The sequence below is a fragment of the Anser anser genome (assembly GCF_964211835.1).
Source record: "Anser anser genome assembly, chromosome: 5".
NCBI lineage: Eukaryota > Metazoa > Chordata > Aves > Anseriformes > Anatidae > Anser > Anser anser.
In genome coordinates, this window is record NC_139725.1 from 56,374,575 (window position 1) to 56,387,188 (window position 12,614).

Below are 12,614 nucleotides of genomic sequence, written 5' to 3' on the forward strand. Positions count from 1 at the left end.
TGTTAGGTCAGAGGTTGGACTAGGAGGTCTCTTCCAACCTAGATGATCCTAGATGATTCTGCGATTCTGTGATATTGAGCCAGGACCTCCTGTTTGTGCCCGCTGCCTCTCGTCTTGTGGCTGGGCACAACTGAAGTGAGACGGACTCCATCCTTCCGACACCCCCCCCCCCCCCAGATATTTTTATACACGAACCAGGTCTCCCCTCAGCGCTCCCTTCCCCACCCCAAACAGCCCCATCTCCCTCATCCCAAGGGGACGGGCTGGGATGGCGATGGCGGCCCGGGGAGGGGCAGGACCCGTCCCCCCGCGGCGGCACGGCACCGCACCGCCCCGCCCCGCTCCCTGCCGCCCCGGGGGGGGGAGCCCGGGCTGCCGGCGGCCCCGCTCCGCCCCGCCGCGGCGCGGCCCCTAGCAACACGCCGCCGGCGCCGGCCTCCCCGCGGCGGCCGGGCGCGGGGCGGGCCCTTCCGGTTCATGTCGGAGCTGGGCTCGGCGCGGAGGAAGCCGGGCGGCCATCTTGGCTCGGCGGGGAGCGGCGGGGGGCAGGCAGGGAGAGGCGGGCAGGGAGGAAGGCAGGCGGGCGGGCGGGCAGGGAGAGGCGGGCACCCACCGCCCGTCCGCGGGGCGCTGAGGCTGGGCCGGCATGCGAGCGGCGGCCGCGCGGTGAAGAGGGGCTGCGGGGGGGCGGAGGGTGGGGAAGGAGGAGGAGGAGGAGGAGAAGGGGACCCCCTCCGGCTTGCTCGGGAGCCCCCCGGCCGCCCCTTCCCCAGCGAGCCGCTGCCTCGCCTCGTTCTTCCCGTCCCGTCCCCTCCCCGGCGCCCCATGAGGCGCCGCCGCTGAGCCCCGCGGAGCCCGGCCCGGCCGTCGGATGAGCCCGGGGGAGGCGGAGGAGGGGATCCCGGGGGGGATCTAGCTCGGCCGCCGCCACGCCGCCCCCCGGTCCTTCATGCTGGCTGCCCGCGACCACCGGCTCCCAGCAGCAGCAGCAGCAGCAGCCGCAGAAGCCCGGCCCGGCCCCAGTGCGTGCGCGCCGCCCCGGCAGCGCTGCCTCCCGAGCCCAGGAAAATGTCCACTCGGACCCCGCTGCCCACGGTGAACGAGCGCGACACCGAGAACGTGAGTGCCCGGGGCAGCGCCCCGCCGGCCCCGCTTCGTTCCGGGGAGGTCGCTGAGGGGGGTGGCGGGGAGGGGGTGTGGGGGAGCCCGGCCGGTGGCCCCACGGACCCGCGGTAGGCAGCTGGCAGCCCCTCGGTTTGGGTCGGGTGGGCTGGGTGACCTACATGAGGGGCCTCGTCCCTGCTTCGTCTGCAGGGCGCTGGGTGGGAATGACGCCGGGCGGCTCGTTGTCACCTGTTCGGGTGGCAGTAAAAGGTGCCTTTTATCGAAATCAGCTCCCTGTCAGGGAGCCTTCCCCCCCCCCCCTTTTTAAATTTATTTTTCTAGACGAAGATAAGGTGTAGGAATCACCGTTTGTTTACCAGGCTGAGCCAAACGCTGTATTAACAATCACACAGGTCGCATGCTAAAAAGGAAGGGGGGGGGGAACAGTTGTACCGCATGAGCAGGCAGCCAAAAATGAAGCCCAGTGGGAGCCTCCCTTTCTGCACACAGAACCGTGTGGCTCCTGTGCTAAAACTCCCTCCATCCAGTACGTCCTAGCTCACCGTTTATCCCTTTATTGCTTGGGGAAAATGCGATTGCCTATGCAGAAGGGAGTTGTCAGTCACCGTGGTCGAAAACGAGTTGATCGGTGAACTTGGCGGTTAGCTTTCTGTAAAGGCTGTCTGGTATTTTTTTTTTACAAGTCAGATGCTTAACTTGACTTGGGGGGGCGATTTTTGTGAGGTCCTGCGTATGTTTTTGTCTGACATAAAAAGTGTGAACGTTGGTTGAAGATCAGGAAAAACTGTTGGATTGCTCAGACCATAAACAGTCCAAGGAAAGTGATGGTAGCCCCATTGTTTAAAACAAGACCAGACAAAGCGTTGGAAAACATGCTGCATGGAACAATTACTGCATTACGAGGGATTTGGATTTTATTGACATAATAGGCACTTCTAACTTCTGTGATCTTTATTTGTTTTAGCACTAGATTCAACCTGCAGGCTAAGGGCTGCATTGAACAAAAAGCCAGCTAAGCATTTTTGGTTGTAAAATCTCAATGAGCTTCCTGCCTTGTGGAAGAAAATAATTAAAGTACTATGTGGCTCTTCCTATGCCATGGGGAGAGGTGATGCAGCATACTTCAGAAAATACTTTACAGAGTTTATTCAGATAATTATTTTAGTCTAGAAGCAAACCTGGCTGAGGTCTTCAGGCTCCACGTAAATGCATGAAGGCCACCCAGTAAATCATTTTTAAAACTGTTCAGATCAGGTTCTCCAGCGTAGTTAGCTCTGACTCCACGACAGGTAACTCAGTGGTAGAAAGGCTTAGCATGTGCTTGAGGAAATACATGGCTCATGAGCTGTGTGTTCTCCCACTTGAAGTTAGGTTTTACATATCCTCCACTTAAGGCACCTTGTTCGCACTTCAGAATATTGGTCTAGCACTTCTCTTTGGTAATCTCCATAATTTAACATACAGGGATTTTCTTGCTTGCAGATGAATCGCCTTAGGTTTTGATTAAGGCATATCTTTCAACTGCAGTAATTTGGGCTGCTGGCCACAGGAATACCTGTAGGTATTGATATTGACAGAGAGTGATTAATCTGAGTAATTGCCAGATCTGTTGAATAAACGCCACGGTACAGTGCTGTATCCCTCAGAAAGCAGGCTCTCCTGTTTTGACCATCAGCTATCTACAAATTCACCAAAATGTATCCTGTCCTGCCTTGTTTACATTGAAATCCACGCTTTGTCTGAATTACTGGTACAGCTGGAAATGGATACAAAATTACCCCAGGTCTATTTTTTTTAAAATACAAAATGTAACACTCTTGATGCTTCCAGTAATTGTTCTTCCACCCCAGAGCTTGATGTGCTCTGTTGGCAGGTAAATTGAGCCCTTGACATTCTCTCACTTGAGAAGTTAGTTAACGCTCCTACGGCTCTTTGAAGCTCAGGTGGGAAGAGGCTTATGAAGTGCCAAAGTATTCAGCCAGCCTTTGGGCCGTGGTCAGGGAGCCCCTGAATGCCTTCTCGCTGTTTGGAAGGTTACAGCTGCTGACAAAGCCTTGGCTGGTGTTGAATCTGATTCAAGTGTACTGATCATAGTTTATCCATGCCTATACTTGCAGTTTTGAAAATGAAGTTAGCCTCCAGAATGATGGTGAACATAAATTATCGTTGCCTATGCTTGCACTTAACCACGTTCAGCAGTTGGCAGTTCCTGTGAAGTAGTCATGGTCTAATTGTCAGTACTTTTATTTTTTTTTTCTTTTAAAGCAGTGTATACCACTCCTTATCGAGACGCTTCATGCATACGCTGCTGAAGTGGAAATACTGTCACAGTGACTTTCCCCAAAAGCCACTAGCAGCTATCAAGCCATTAGTGCCTTTGAGATTAACGAATTTGGCTACGAGTCACCTGGTTTTGAGAGGCAAGGCATCCCAGATGATCTGTGATCATAGGAACTTCACACTTGGACAGTTGGAAGCTGGCTGTTTGCCTGCAAATGAGCTGGCTCCTCACCACAAAGGTGGAACAACTCCTCGCTGGTGTTGTCGCTTCCAGCAATGGCTGCCAGCAGCTTAGGGGACAGAAGCGAAGGAGAGGATCAGATCTTCTCTGTCATCTGCAGCATTACATCGTGCGTGTAGGAGAAGCAACAGAAGCAGCAGAGACCTCCTTTGTCCAAAACCAGGAGTGAAGGTAGATGCAGAAGAAGGACCTTTAGGTGACAGAAGAGTGAGTAAACCTGTTTTACTAGTGATGAGGAAAAGAGGAGATTGATGGAAGAGGAAGGAGTTTGGAAACACAATGAAAATAGGTGGTGGAAAACAAAAGATAAGAGGAGGCACAGAGGAACATATGCATGGCAGGATGGAGGACAACCGGTGACAAAGAAATAGGAGCAGAAGGAACAAGGTTTTGGACCATAGGACAAATATTCATTAAAGAAAAAGTCCAGGAGTGGCAAGGTGATAGAGAACTGTAGATAGAAAGAATGAAAGACAAGTGGTATGGAGGTTGGTTTATTTTTTATTTTTTAAGAGCATGAAATAAAAAAGAAAAAACGTAGGCTAAAGAGTTTAATTTTCATTTGTGTTCATTGCACAGCTGTTTTTCTGGGAGGGGAAAGGTAACTGCTTTGAATGTTAGTTCTAGACCAATCTGAATTGAAAATGTAAGTAATTTGAGTAAAAGCGAGACTGAAATACACTCTTATCTCCGTGACTGTGCCTAATGTGAAAAATTTGCTATTGAAGAATGCCAGTGTGATGGCAACTGTGCTTGTACAAGCCCATACAAAAGGATTCTGTGCACTGAAAGTATCTCATTTAATTTTTTTATTTAAAAAAATAGTGAAGATTAGATTCAAAAATTTACTTTTAAGATACTGCAAAGGTTAGCATTACCTCTTTATTACCAATTAGATATGAAATGCATTAGAGCATTTGCAGACGGTACACAAGCTTGCATTATTCTATATATTATTTATCAGACTTCTCCTGTTACAAATAGATCTGTAATCAGAATGTTTTCTTCCATAAGTGATTTTTTTTTTTTGTAAGAAGGGGGTGAGGAAGTGTGCCTGTGGCCAAGAGTTGTGGTAGACTTTCTTTTACAGAGACAGCTACCTTGTCTCTTATTTTCCACCAGTTACAAAAGTTCTGTTTTGAATTAAATTAAGTGAAGGTGACAAGATAACTAGAATTCAAATGTTTTAGGAATTAGTCTGGGATGTATTTTTTTTTCTATTTTTATCGTCTATATTTTCTTTTTAACATTTTCAGAGAGCAGGAAATGGTTTTTGTGCCTTTCTTAGTGCCTGCGATACCTGATAGGCTCAGCGCTGCGGTGGTTGTACTCAAAAAATACCTGATCAGGTGGTGCGATACTGCACTTCGCTGACTGCTAGCATTTTCACGTCTTGAAGGGGGATGGTTCGTTCTTCAGCTCTGCTAAACAATCTGTGCTGTATCATTTAATCATTCAGTTTCACTGTCAGCTTGACCAGTGTAAGGCTGCTGCAGGGATCAGTCTTGGCTGCCTCTTCCCACCTGTGGTTTGTGCCGGCAGTAATTATCATGTAGCTGTACAACAGGTCTGGTCAGCTCTGTGATCTGACTAAAACTAAGCCTCCAAAAAAAGGGGTTTTATCCCCATTCCGTGTGGCTGCAAACGCTGACACAAAAGAGAAGATGGGATTTTCCAGTTCAGGTGGGAAAGGCCAGAAACATTATTTGGGTTTTGTTTGCTTTAAGCCAATGGTAGTACAGCACCTAAAGGCTAAGATAACTTAAAATAGGGGTTTTCAAAAGAGATGACTGCAGTGGTGCGCCTTTCACAATTTGTGTTCGTGTCTTTCTGGGAACTAACTTATTTTTTTTTTAAATGTTATTTCAATAGCTAAGAAAACTAAGCTATGGAACCTTACCCCAGAAGGAGCTCAGACTTGGTGTTCTTATGTTTTATCAGCACCGCTCAATGTGACTCATGTTTTGACCTTAGAAGAAGCGGTCTGCACAACAGAATACAACTACAGAAATTACTGAACGAAAATAAACAAGAGGAAATATGGTTTTTAGTACACTAAACTTGGTAGACTTCTTTCTAGGCTTTCTTACCAAATAGCTTAATATCCTTTACCTGCCCGATTCTCTATTTTAATTCTAGTTGAGAAACGCTCCTGTTGATGTAAGCAGACAGTTCCCATGAGCTGCACATCTCAGGTGACTTAAGCCTAAGGAATTCTAAGAGTAGAGGCATTTGTCTTTCTAGATCTCCATTTCATCTGATACAGAAGTAGCGTGTGTCTGCAACTTCCTCTTCTCAGTCAAGTAATGCTGCCTCGTGGGTGTCAGCCAGATCAGAAATGGAGGTCACCTTTTTTTTTTGGCTTGTGGCCTGTCCAGGTTGGCTCCACTTAATGCAGAGATCACCTGCCCCTAAAAATCGTCAGAGTATGTGTGGGGAGCAGGTGCCTACTGCTGTTAAAAGATAGACCTGAAAGGTATTGAGTATGCCTGTGATAACACTGCAGTGAGCCTCCCGGATTCAGCCCTTAGGTATGTAACAGTTCTTGGCCCATACAGCAGCAGCTTGTTGAGCTCTGTGTGTGTGTGTACATATAAACAAAAATTAACTTTCAAATGAAATTTGTTCCTGCAGGGATAAAGCCTAAGCAAAGTTTTCTATCTGCAAGCTCAATGTGGTCTTTGAAAACCAACCGTGAGGTTTTTTTTTTGTTGTTTAGCATGTAATTACTGACAATGATGATTCTGGAAACAACTTAGTTGGCAGTATTGTTGATGAAGGATAGAATATGGTTGGCTCTTCAGCTATTATTCCCCAGGCTGGTGTCAATAAATATCCGTTTTAATCAGCAGTAAAGAAACTTTGGCTTGAAAGATATGGTAAATGTCAGATCTTGATAATGTGAAGCAACAAAAGAGCTTTTAGAAAGCTTTTCAAACCAGCCCCAGACTTATCTTTTTGACTGTATAAGCAGGATTTCTTCACTGTTGTGTGGTTCAGCACTAATCACAGAATTGCAAATTCCCTCTTTCATACGCTGCATAGAGTATGAACCGAACAATATCGAATGCATCAACGCAGCGTGTGGCAGGGAGAGGTGCAAAGGACTCCGCACGTCGGCGAAGGGAGCGTCTTGCCTTTTCCAGAGGCTGTCAGCACTCATCCGCCGGCCCTGTCCCTGCCGGGTCTGTAGGGTCAGCTCTGTCTCTTAGCCCTTCGTGCGGGTTTTGGGGCCATACAAGCTGAATGCAAGCCTCTCGTTAGTAGCATTCCCGCTGTAAAGCAGCAGTCTCTTGTACAGCAGTCCCTGCTGTCAGCCTCCGCCAGGCTGCCCCGTGCAGGGAGGTGGATTGCTGTGCTCGGCTGGGTTTGTAGCTGCCTGGTCCTGACACATTTCTCCCTTTTTTTCCCTCTTTCTTTCCTTCCCTCCTCCCCCTCACGCAGGGAATTGGGAATGTGTGCCAAGAGGTACGGTCTGTGTGTGCTAAAGACGGTATTTACTCTCCAGGTTCTCCCTTTAAGCTGGTTGTTTGACAAATATGACCCAATTAAAGCGGCCGCTCATTTTCATGAAGTGTCATACCAGTTAAATAAACGAGGACAACGGGCTGAGAACTGTGCAGTGAATCCTTCCCCTTCTGACAATGGAAGCATCCAAATTAGCGTTTTCTCTCCTTTACCAGCTCTAATGCATTCACAGAAGGTCTGTTTATCTCTCTTGCTGAGTTCTGACCCTCTCGATTGTTCCACTTGATCCCAGCAACCGTAATGGTTATCACTTCAGTGAATAAATCTGCCTTTGTGGATCGGTAACTGGAGTGCCACGTCGGGTAGTATTTTCCTTTGTAAGACAGCATTTAAAATTTCATGAGATGGAAGCCATGACTGTTCCTCCTTAAGACTGATTATGTAGCAAGCCAGTTTAAAAGCTGTCTTTTAATGATATGTGCTGGAACCAAAGAATTGGTTACACAAACATAAGCAGACAAAATCCACCTCCATTGGTGTCCTGCTTCATGCTCTGGTCAATGGTAGGAGGGAAGTAAAAAACAGGATGAGCATAAAATATCCTTACCTAGTTATCTTTCTACTACATTATTTTCCTGCATTTCCTATCTTCTATAATATTTTACAATAAACCATGATTTAGGGATTCCCTTAGCAGTGATTTGTATTTAGACAATTGTGGCTAAACGTTTGCTGTGAACCCTCTTAGTGGTTACTAGAAATTCAAGTCTTTGTTTTGACTTTCCAGTAGAATTCCTTCATAAGCAGTTGCAGGATGCCTTACTGTGCTTTTTCATGGTTATATCTGCACAATAAGACACTCCCTCTGTGAATATTTTTAGGGCTAACCTCTTTTCTCTTACACTGAGTAGTACTCAGCAGTCTGTATGTTCTTAAATATTTCAGTGATAAATGCAAAGTAAAATACAGTACACTATTAGGATGGGCTGCAGTGAAATTAGTCTTCAAATATTTAATTTAAAATATATTGGTGTTTTAAAAACCTGTGATTTATGTCCTGATATGTTTTTCTATAAATGAGTGCTATGAAAGGTGTGGGGGGTGAGAAATTCCCATGTATTTATATGTTGTGTCCAAGTTCAGGTAATGAAGAGATGTGCTCTGTTTCAAATGTTCATCATGTCCTGGAGTGTTTAGATTATTAACATTGTAAGGGATAGGCTTTAAAAGTTGTTTTTTTTCTTCCTTAGTATAAGTAAAAACGCTGAATCCGATGAGACTATCATGGTTCTTGCTAGTCTGACAGCTCTCCAGGAAATTCTATAATAGCATTTCACAGCATTTCATACAAATGTGATAACAGCTAAGGTAATGAACATTCCTAGAGATTTTGGTAAGATTAATTTTTCATAGTTCAGTGGGTTGATCAGAAAGTAATTTTCACTATTGTGTACTGCTTTAAAAATATTGATGCTATTTGTCCTCCCTGATTTAGAAAGAACGCTTCCTATTTACTATCAATAAACATGGATTTTTGCATGTCTCCGCCATTCTAATTTCTTAATGTTTTTCAGCTCTTCACATGGATATCAGAGGGTCTCTTCCAGGTGTTTTCTCAGCTGTTGGCACCACCTTAAATATTAGAAGAACTTTGACACTAGTCATCCCCTGTCCTGTGTTTCTAATGCTCTGGATGTTAAGAAACCTCTAAACGTGCAGTTACTGGATAAAGCTAACACCTGCCAAAGAGATCTCGGTTACCAGCACCTTCATACCTCATTTGCTTTTTTACTTTCTTTTCTTTTCTTTTTCTTTCTCTTCATGCTAATCATTATCTGGCTATGAAAGGATGTCGGCTCATCATTGGGGGAAGGCTTTTGCGAAAAGGTGGGTTTTGTGTTGTGTTCCAAATGTAGTTGGTCTTAGGCTCAGCCCCTCCCTCGCAGTAAGGTCTCTCGCCAGTGGAGATGTTTTACCTCATTTCCGAGTCCTTCAGGGTTGAGTAATACAGGGTGGGGTTGGGGTGGGGGGGATGGGGGAGAATGCGTGTTTCTGAGAGAGGTTATTTCATTGGCTTGAAGTTTTCTAGCTTTTTTTTTTTTTTGACAACCCTCCTACTATGTGCAAAAAAAAAAGTCTTTGAAGTCTTTAAAAGATTTTAAAATTGAACATGATGCATACCAAGATACAGAAGAACATGCTGTCTTGCTGTGAATGGAATTCAGAAGACTCTTCTTTTTTTTTAAAAAAAAAAAAAAAAAAAAAGGTGACACTGGCTAGCCCAGGGCCACACAATGTATGCAGTTTCCTCGCTTCAGTTCCCATCTGCAGCGTAGTAGTCTCTCCTGCATTGACTATTGCATGAAGAGAGGTATTTTGGGAATCCCTCAGGCACGGTGTCACAAGTGTTATGCTTACAATGAATGCACATCCAAGAGATGCCGCTCATCTACCACAACGTATAAAAATGTATTACAAATAAAAACATGCTTGTTTAGGCTTTTAAGAAAAAAACCCTTTCTCGTTCAAGGCTATAGGAATAGTCTCGTTCAAGGCCATACGAATGTGGACCAGGGAAAAAAGTACGAGGCTGAGCAGAATCTAGGCGTTGGTGGGTTGAGGGAGGCAAAATCTGCAGCGTTGAGGGTCTGCTTAGGAAAAGACAAATGACCTGCATCTCGATGAAGAGAGCAGAGGATGCTATTGCTATTTCTTTAGGGCGAGGTAGGAACTGTTAATCTGTGGTGGCGGTTTTGCTGCCTCAAAGTAGCTGCTGAGGAAGCTACCCTGGGAAGTAGCCAAGTACAGCCAAATGCTGTACAAGCCAGTGCCTGACTTGAACATTTCCTGGACCATCTATATTTGTACTTTTTGCCTACACCATTTAAGTTTTCTTCCCATCTACCTACCGTGGCTTCTCAAAAATGATTTGGGTGGGAGCAGCACTTTTGCTGGGTTTTGAGTTTATGCCTTTTAGTACTGTATGCTACCAAGCCCTCTTCTTCCTTCATTTCCATAAGTTAAAAAAAAATAAATAAAAATCCATGTTGAAACTTGGAGGCTGTTTTCTGCAGTTTTTAGGAAGTTTGTGTTCTGTTCAACATAATGATTCTGTATTTGACAGAGGAAGGACTTGCTGATGGATTTACTTAATGTGAAGTGAAATAAAAGTCCAAATTAGATATTCCTGTAAATGGACAGATTTCTACAGAGCTGAATGCAGCTATGAGCAAGTCACTTGGAGAGAACTGAACTGCTTAGGAACACACAGCTTGATATTCAAAAAACACAGCTGAAAAAGGTCATATTCTTGAAAAGAAATAATCAGAGTTGGGGTGGAAATGCAAACCTCCATACAAGGAGATTGTGTTAAATTTATCAACACTAGTCCAAATAAGCTCACAGCTGTTAATTCTTCCCTTTAAGTGCAAAGCTAGAAAGCATGAAAAAAATGATAGGACACAAGAATTCATTCCTCAACAGAGGACAGTGAAGCTCTCTAGATGTGTTAATTAGCATGTTTTGCTACATAGAGTATGTTAGGGTAGGAATATGTTAGTGTAGGAAAATTCTGTGATGCCTTTTACCATGTGTATTGTTTATGCAGGGTAGAACATGAATAAGATCAGTCCTGAATGGTCTCTGCACAGATTCCCCGGTTGGGAATATGTTGTACTCGCTGCCCGTGTCTGAACTGCACCATAAGGTAGCTCAGGTCTGACAGTTGTTAGTTCAAGCACAAGACAGCACACACACAGATCTTGTATTCTGGTTTTTGTGTGGTTTAAAAGCTGCTTTCTTGTTGAATCCACATGCTGGGGAGCTTAAGCTAGTAAGTAGTAAGCCCTGCGTGGAGGTAGGCTGGCTCTTGCTAAAGGCAGTGTGCGTGCCTGTACTGCATGGCCGGGTGTGGAAGGGCTCTTACCTGAGCAGTTCTGCTGAACTTCCCTTTCTAAGGCAGGTTATCGGCTCAAGGTAGTGCCATGTAAAGCAGTACGGCTGTATTCCTGGGGTGCTGTACTTGCAAAAAGTGAGCCTTCCTCTAATATATCCAAGAAATATCCTCATGGCCGTGTACAGGACATCATGCTACATGATTGCTGGGGGTAGCAACATAGGAAGACGTTCACATCCAGCATCAGCAGTTGCTGCTTTTTTTTCTAGCTGGTCTGAATAACTTGACACTTGAAGGTACCAAAGGAGCTGACAGAGAAGTTGTCTGCATTGCCTGTTGCAAGGTTTGTTAGAAGTCACAGTTCAGGGAAGCACAGAGGGTTGGCGCTGATTTGCCACTGCATGGAGGGATGAAGAGGATGGCCTGAGCAACTAGCGCCAGCCTGGCATTAATGGCATGCAGAACAGTGACGTTGTTGGGACAGGATTTCACTGGCTTCAGTAGTTCCTTCGGCTGGGCAGTTGGTCTTGTCGATCCTCTCCTTGAGAATGCTCGACTGGTAAGCACTTACCCAGTTGTCGTAGGTCTCGAGATAGTATTGAAAACAAGGAATTGTTATCAAGCGCTTGCATTTCTACTGGATCTTGTTATGGATGCGCTTTTTGTTCCTGTGCCTTTTATCAGTGGTTTAGAAGACATGCATACTGCTGCTCGAAAAACTAGGATAGAGATTGCTAGAATATTAAATAGGGCAGGATGGGCCGATCACCAGGAGCACATCATAAGCTGCGTGTAAGGAAGCTCTGTATTTCACTACAGCCCAATGTAAGATCATTCCTGGTATCTCACATGTATGAAAGTTGTGCTAAGGGACTGGGAAGCAATAACTCTTTTTAAGAGTTGGGGTTAGTTTGGGGTGATCAGATACAGATACCCTTCAGCAGAGCGTTGAACAGAAGATGTAATCTGTGTTTAATCCTCTTGCAACTGCTGTCGGTATGGCTTGTCCAAGTTCTAGCACAAATCCTACAGAAAGACGCTGGGAAAATTAGAAAGGGTTCTGAAAAGAACTACAAGGAATGTTTCCTAGTTGTTAATTATTCTTACAGCAGTCTGTTTAGGGAGTTCAGTATATATATACATATATGTATATATATATATATATATATATCTTATTAAAGTGAAGGGGTCTTGTGACCAGAGTAATTAAGTGCTATATTTGAAGTAGAAATCTGGTAACAATGTAGTAATGAGGCCATAAGGAGAAGCTAAAGCCATATTGATACTAAAACATTATACGCACCACAGTTTTTGTTCTCTTTTTTAATAGTAACTATTGAAACAATTTTCCAGGAGTTGCCATAGCCTTCCCATCCGTAGTATTTCTTAAATGAAATGAATGTCTTTTTAAAAATAATTTGATCACAGCTGTTGCACTCAAATTAACAAACCAAGGAACTTAAGATGCCAGAGTGTATGGTCACAAGGTTACATCAGGTTATTAAATATTGTGAACTTGCCAAGTGTCATGCAAGCGTGTGTTTTTTTCACTCGTGCTGTACCGTGGTTGTTAGCTCTTCAGTTATGATCTCTCATCCCTTTTGC

At 45.0% G+C, this 12,614-nt stretch overlaps 1 protein-coding gene across 16 annotated transcripts in view; it reads left to right on the plus strand.

Moving 5' to 3' along the window:
• MARK3 (microtubule affinity regulating kinase 3) overlaps positions 1 to 12,614 on the plus strand; it is a 66,043-nt gene that overhangs the window by 1,561 nt on the left and 51,868 nt on the right. For 8 of the 16 annotated variants that reach the window (XM_083837316.1, XM_083837326.1, XM_083837324.1 and 5 more), the window contains exon 2: positions 8,963 to 9,001. In XM_083837316.1, coding sequence (XP_083693442.1) covers positions 8,963 to 9,001 — 39 coding nt within the window. Of the gene's footprint in view, positions 1 to 477; positions 1,120 to 8,962; positions 9,002 to 12,614 lie in introns of those variants that run through there. The other 8 variants (XM_083837318.1, XM_083837320.1, XM_083837325.1 and 5 more) reach the window with 7 other exon arrangements.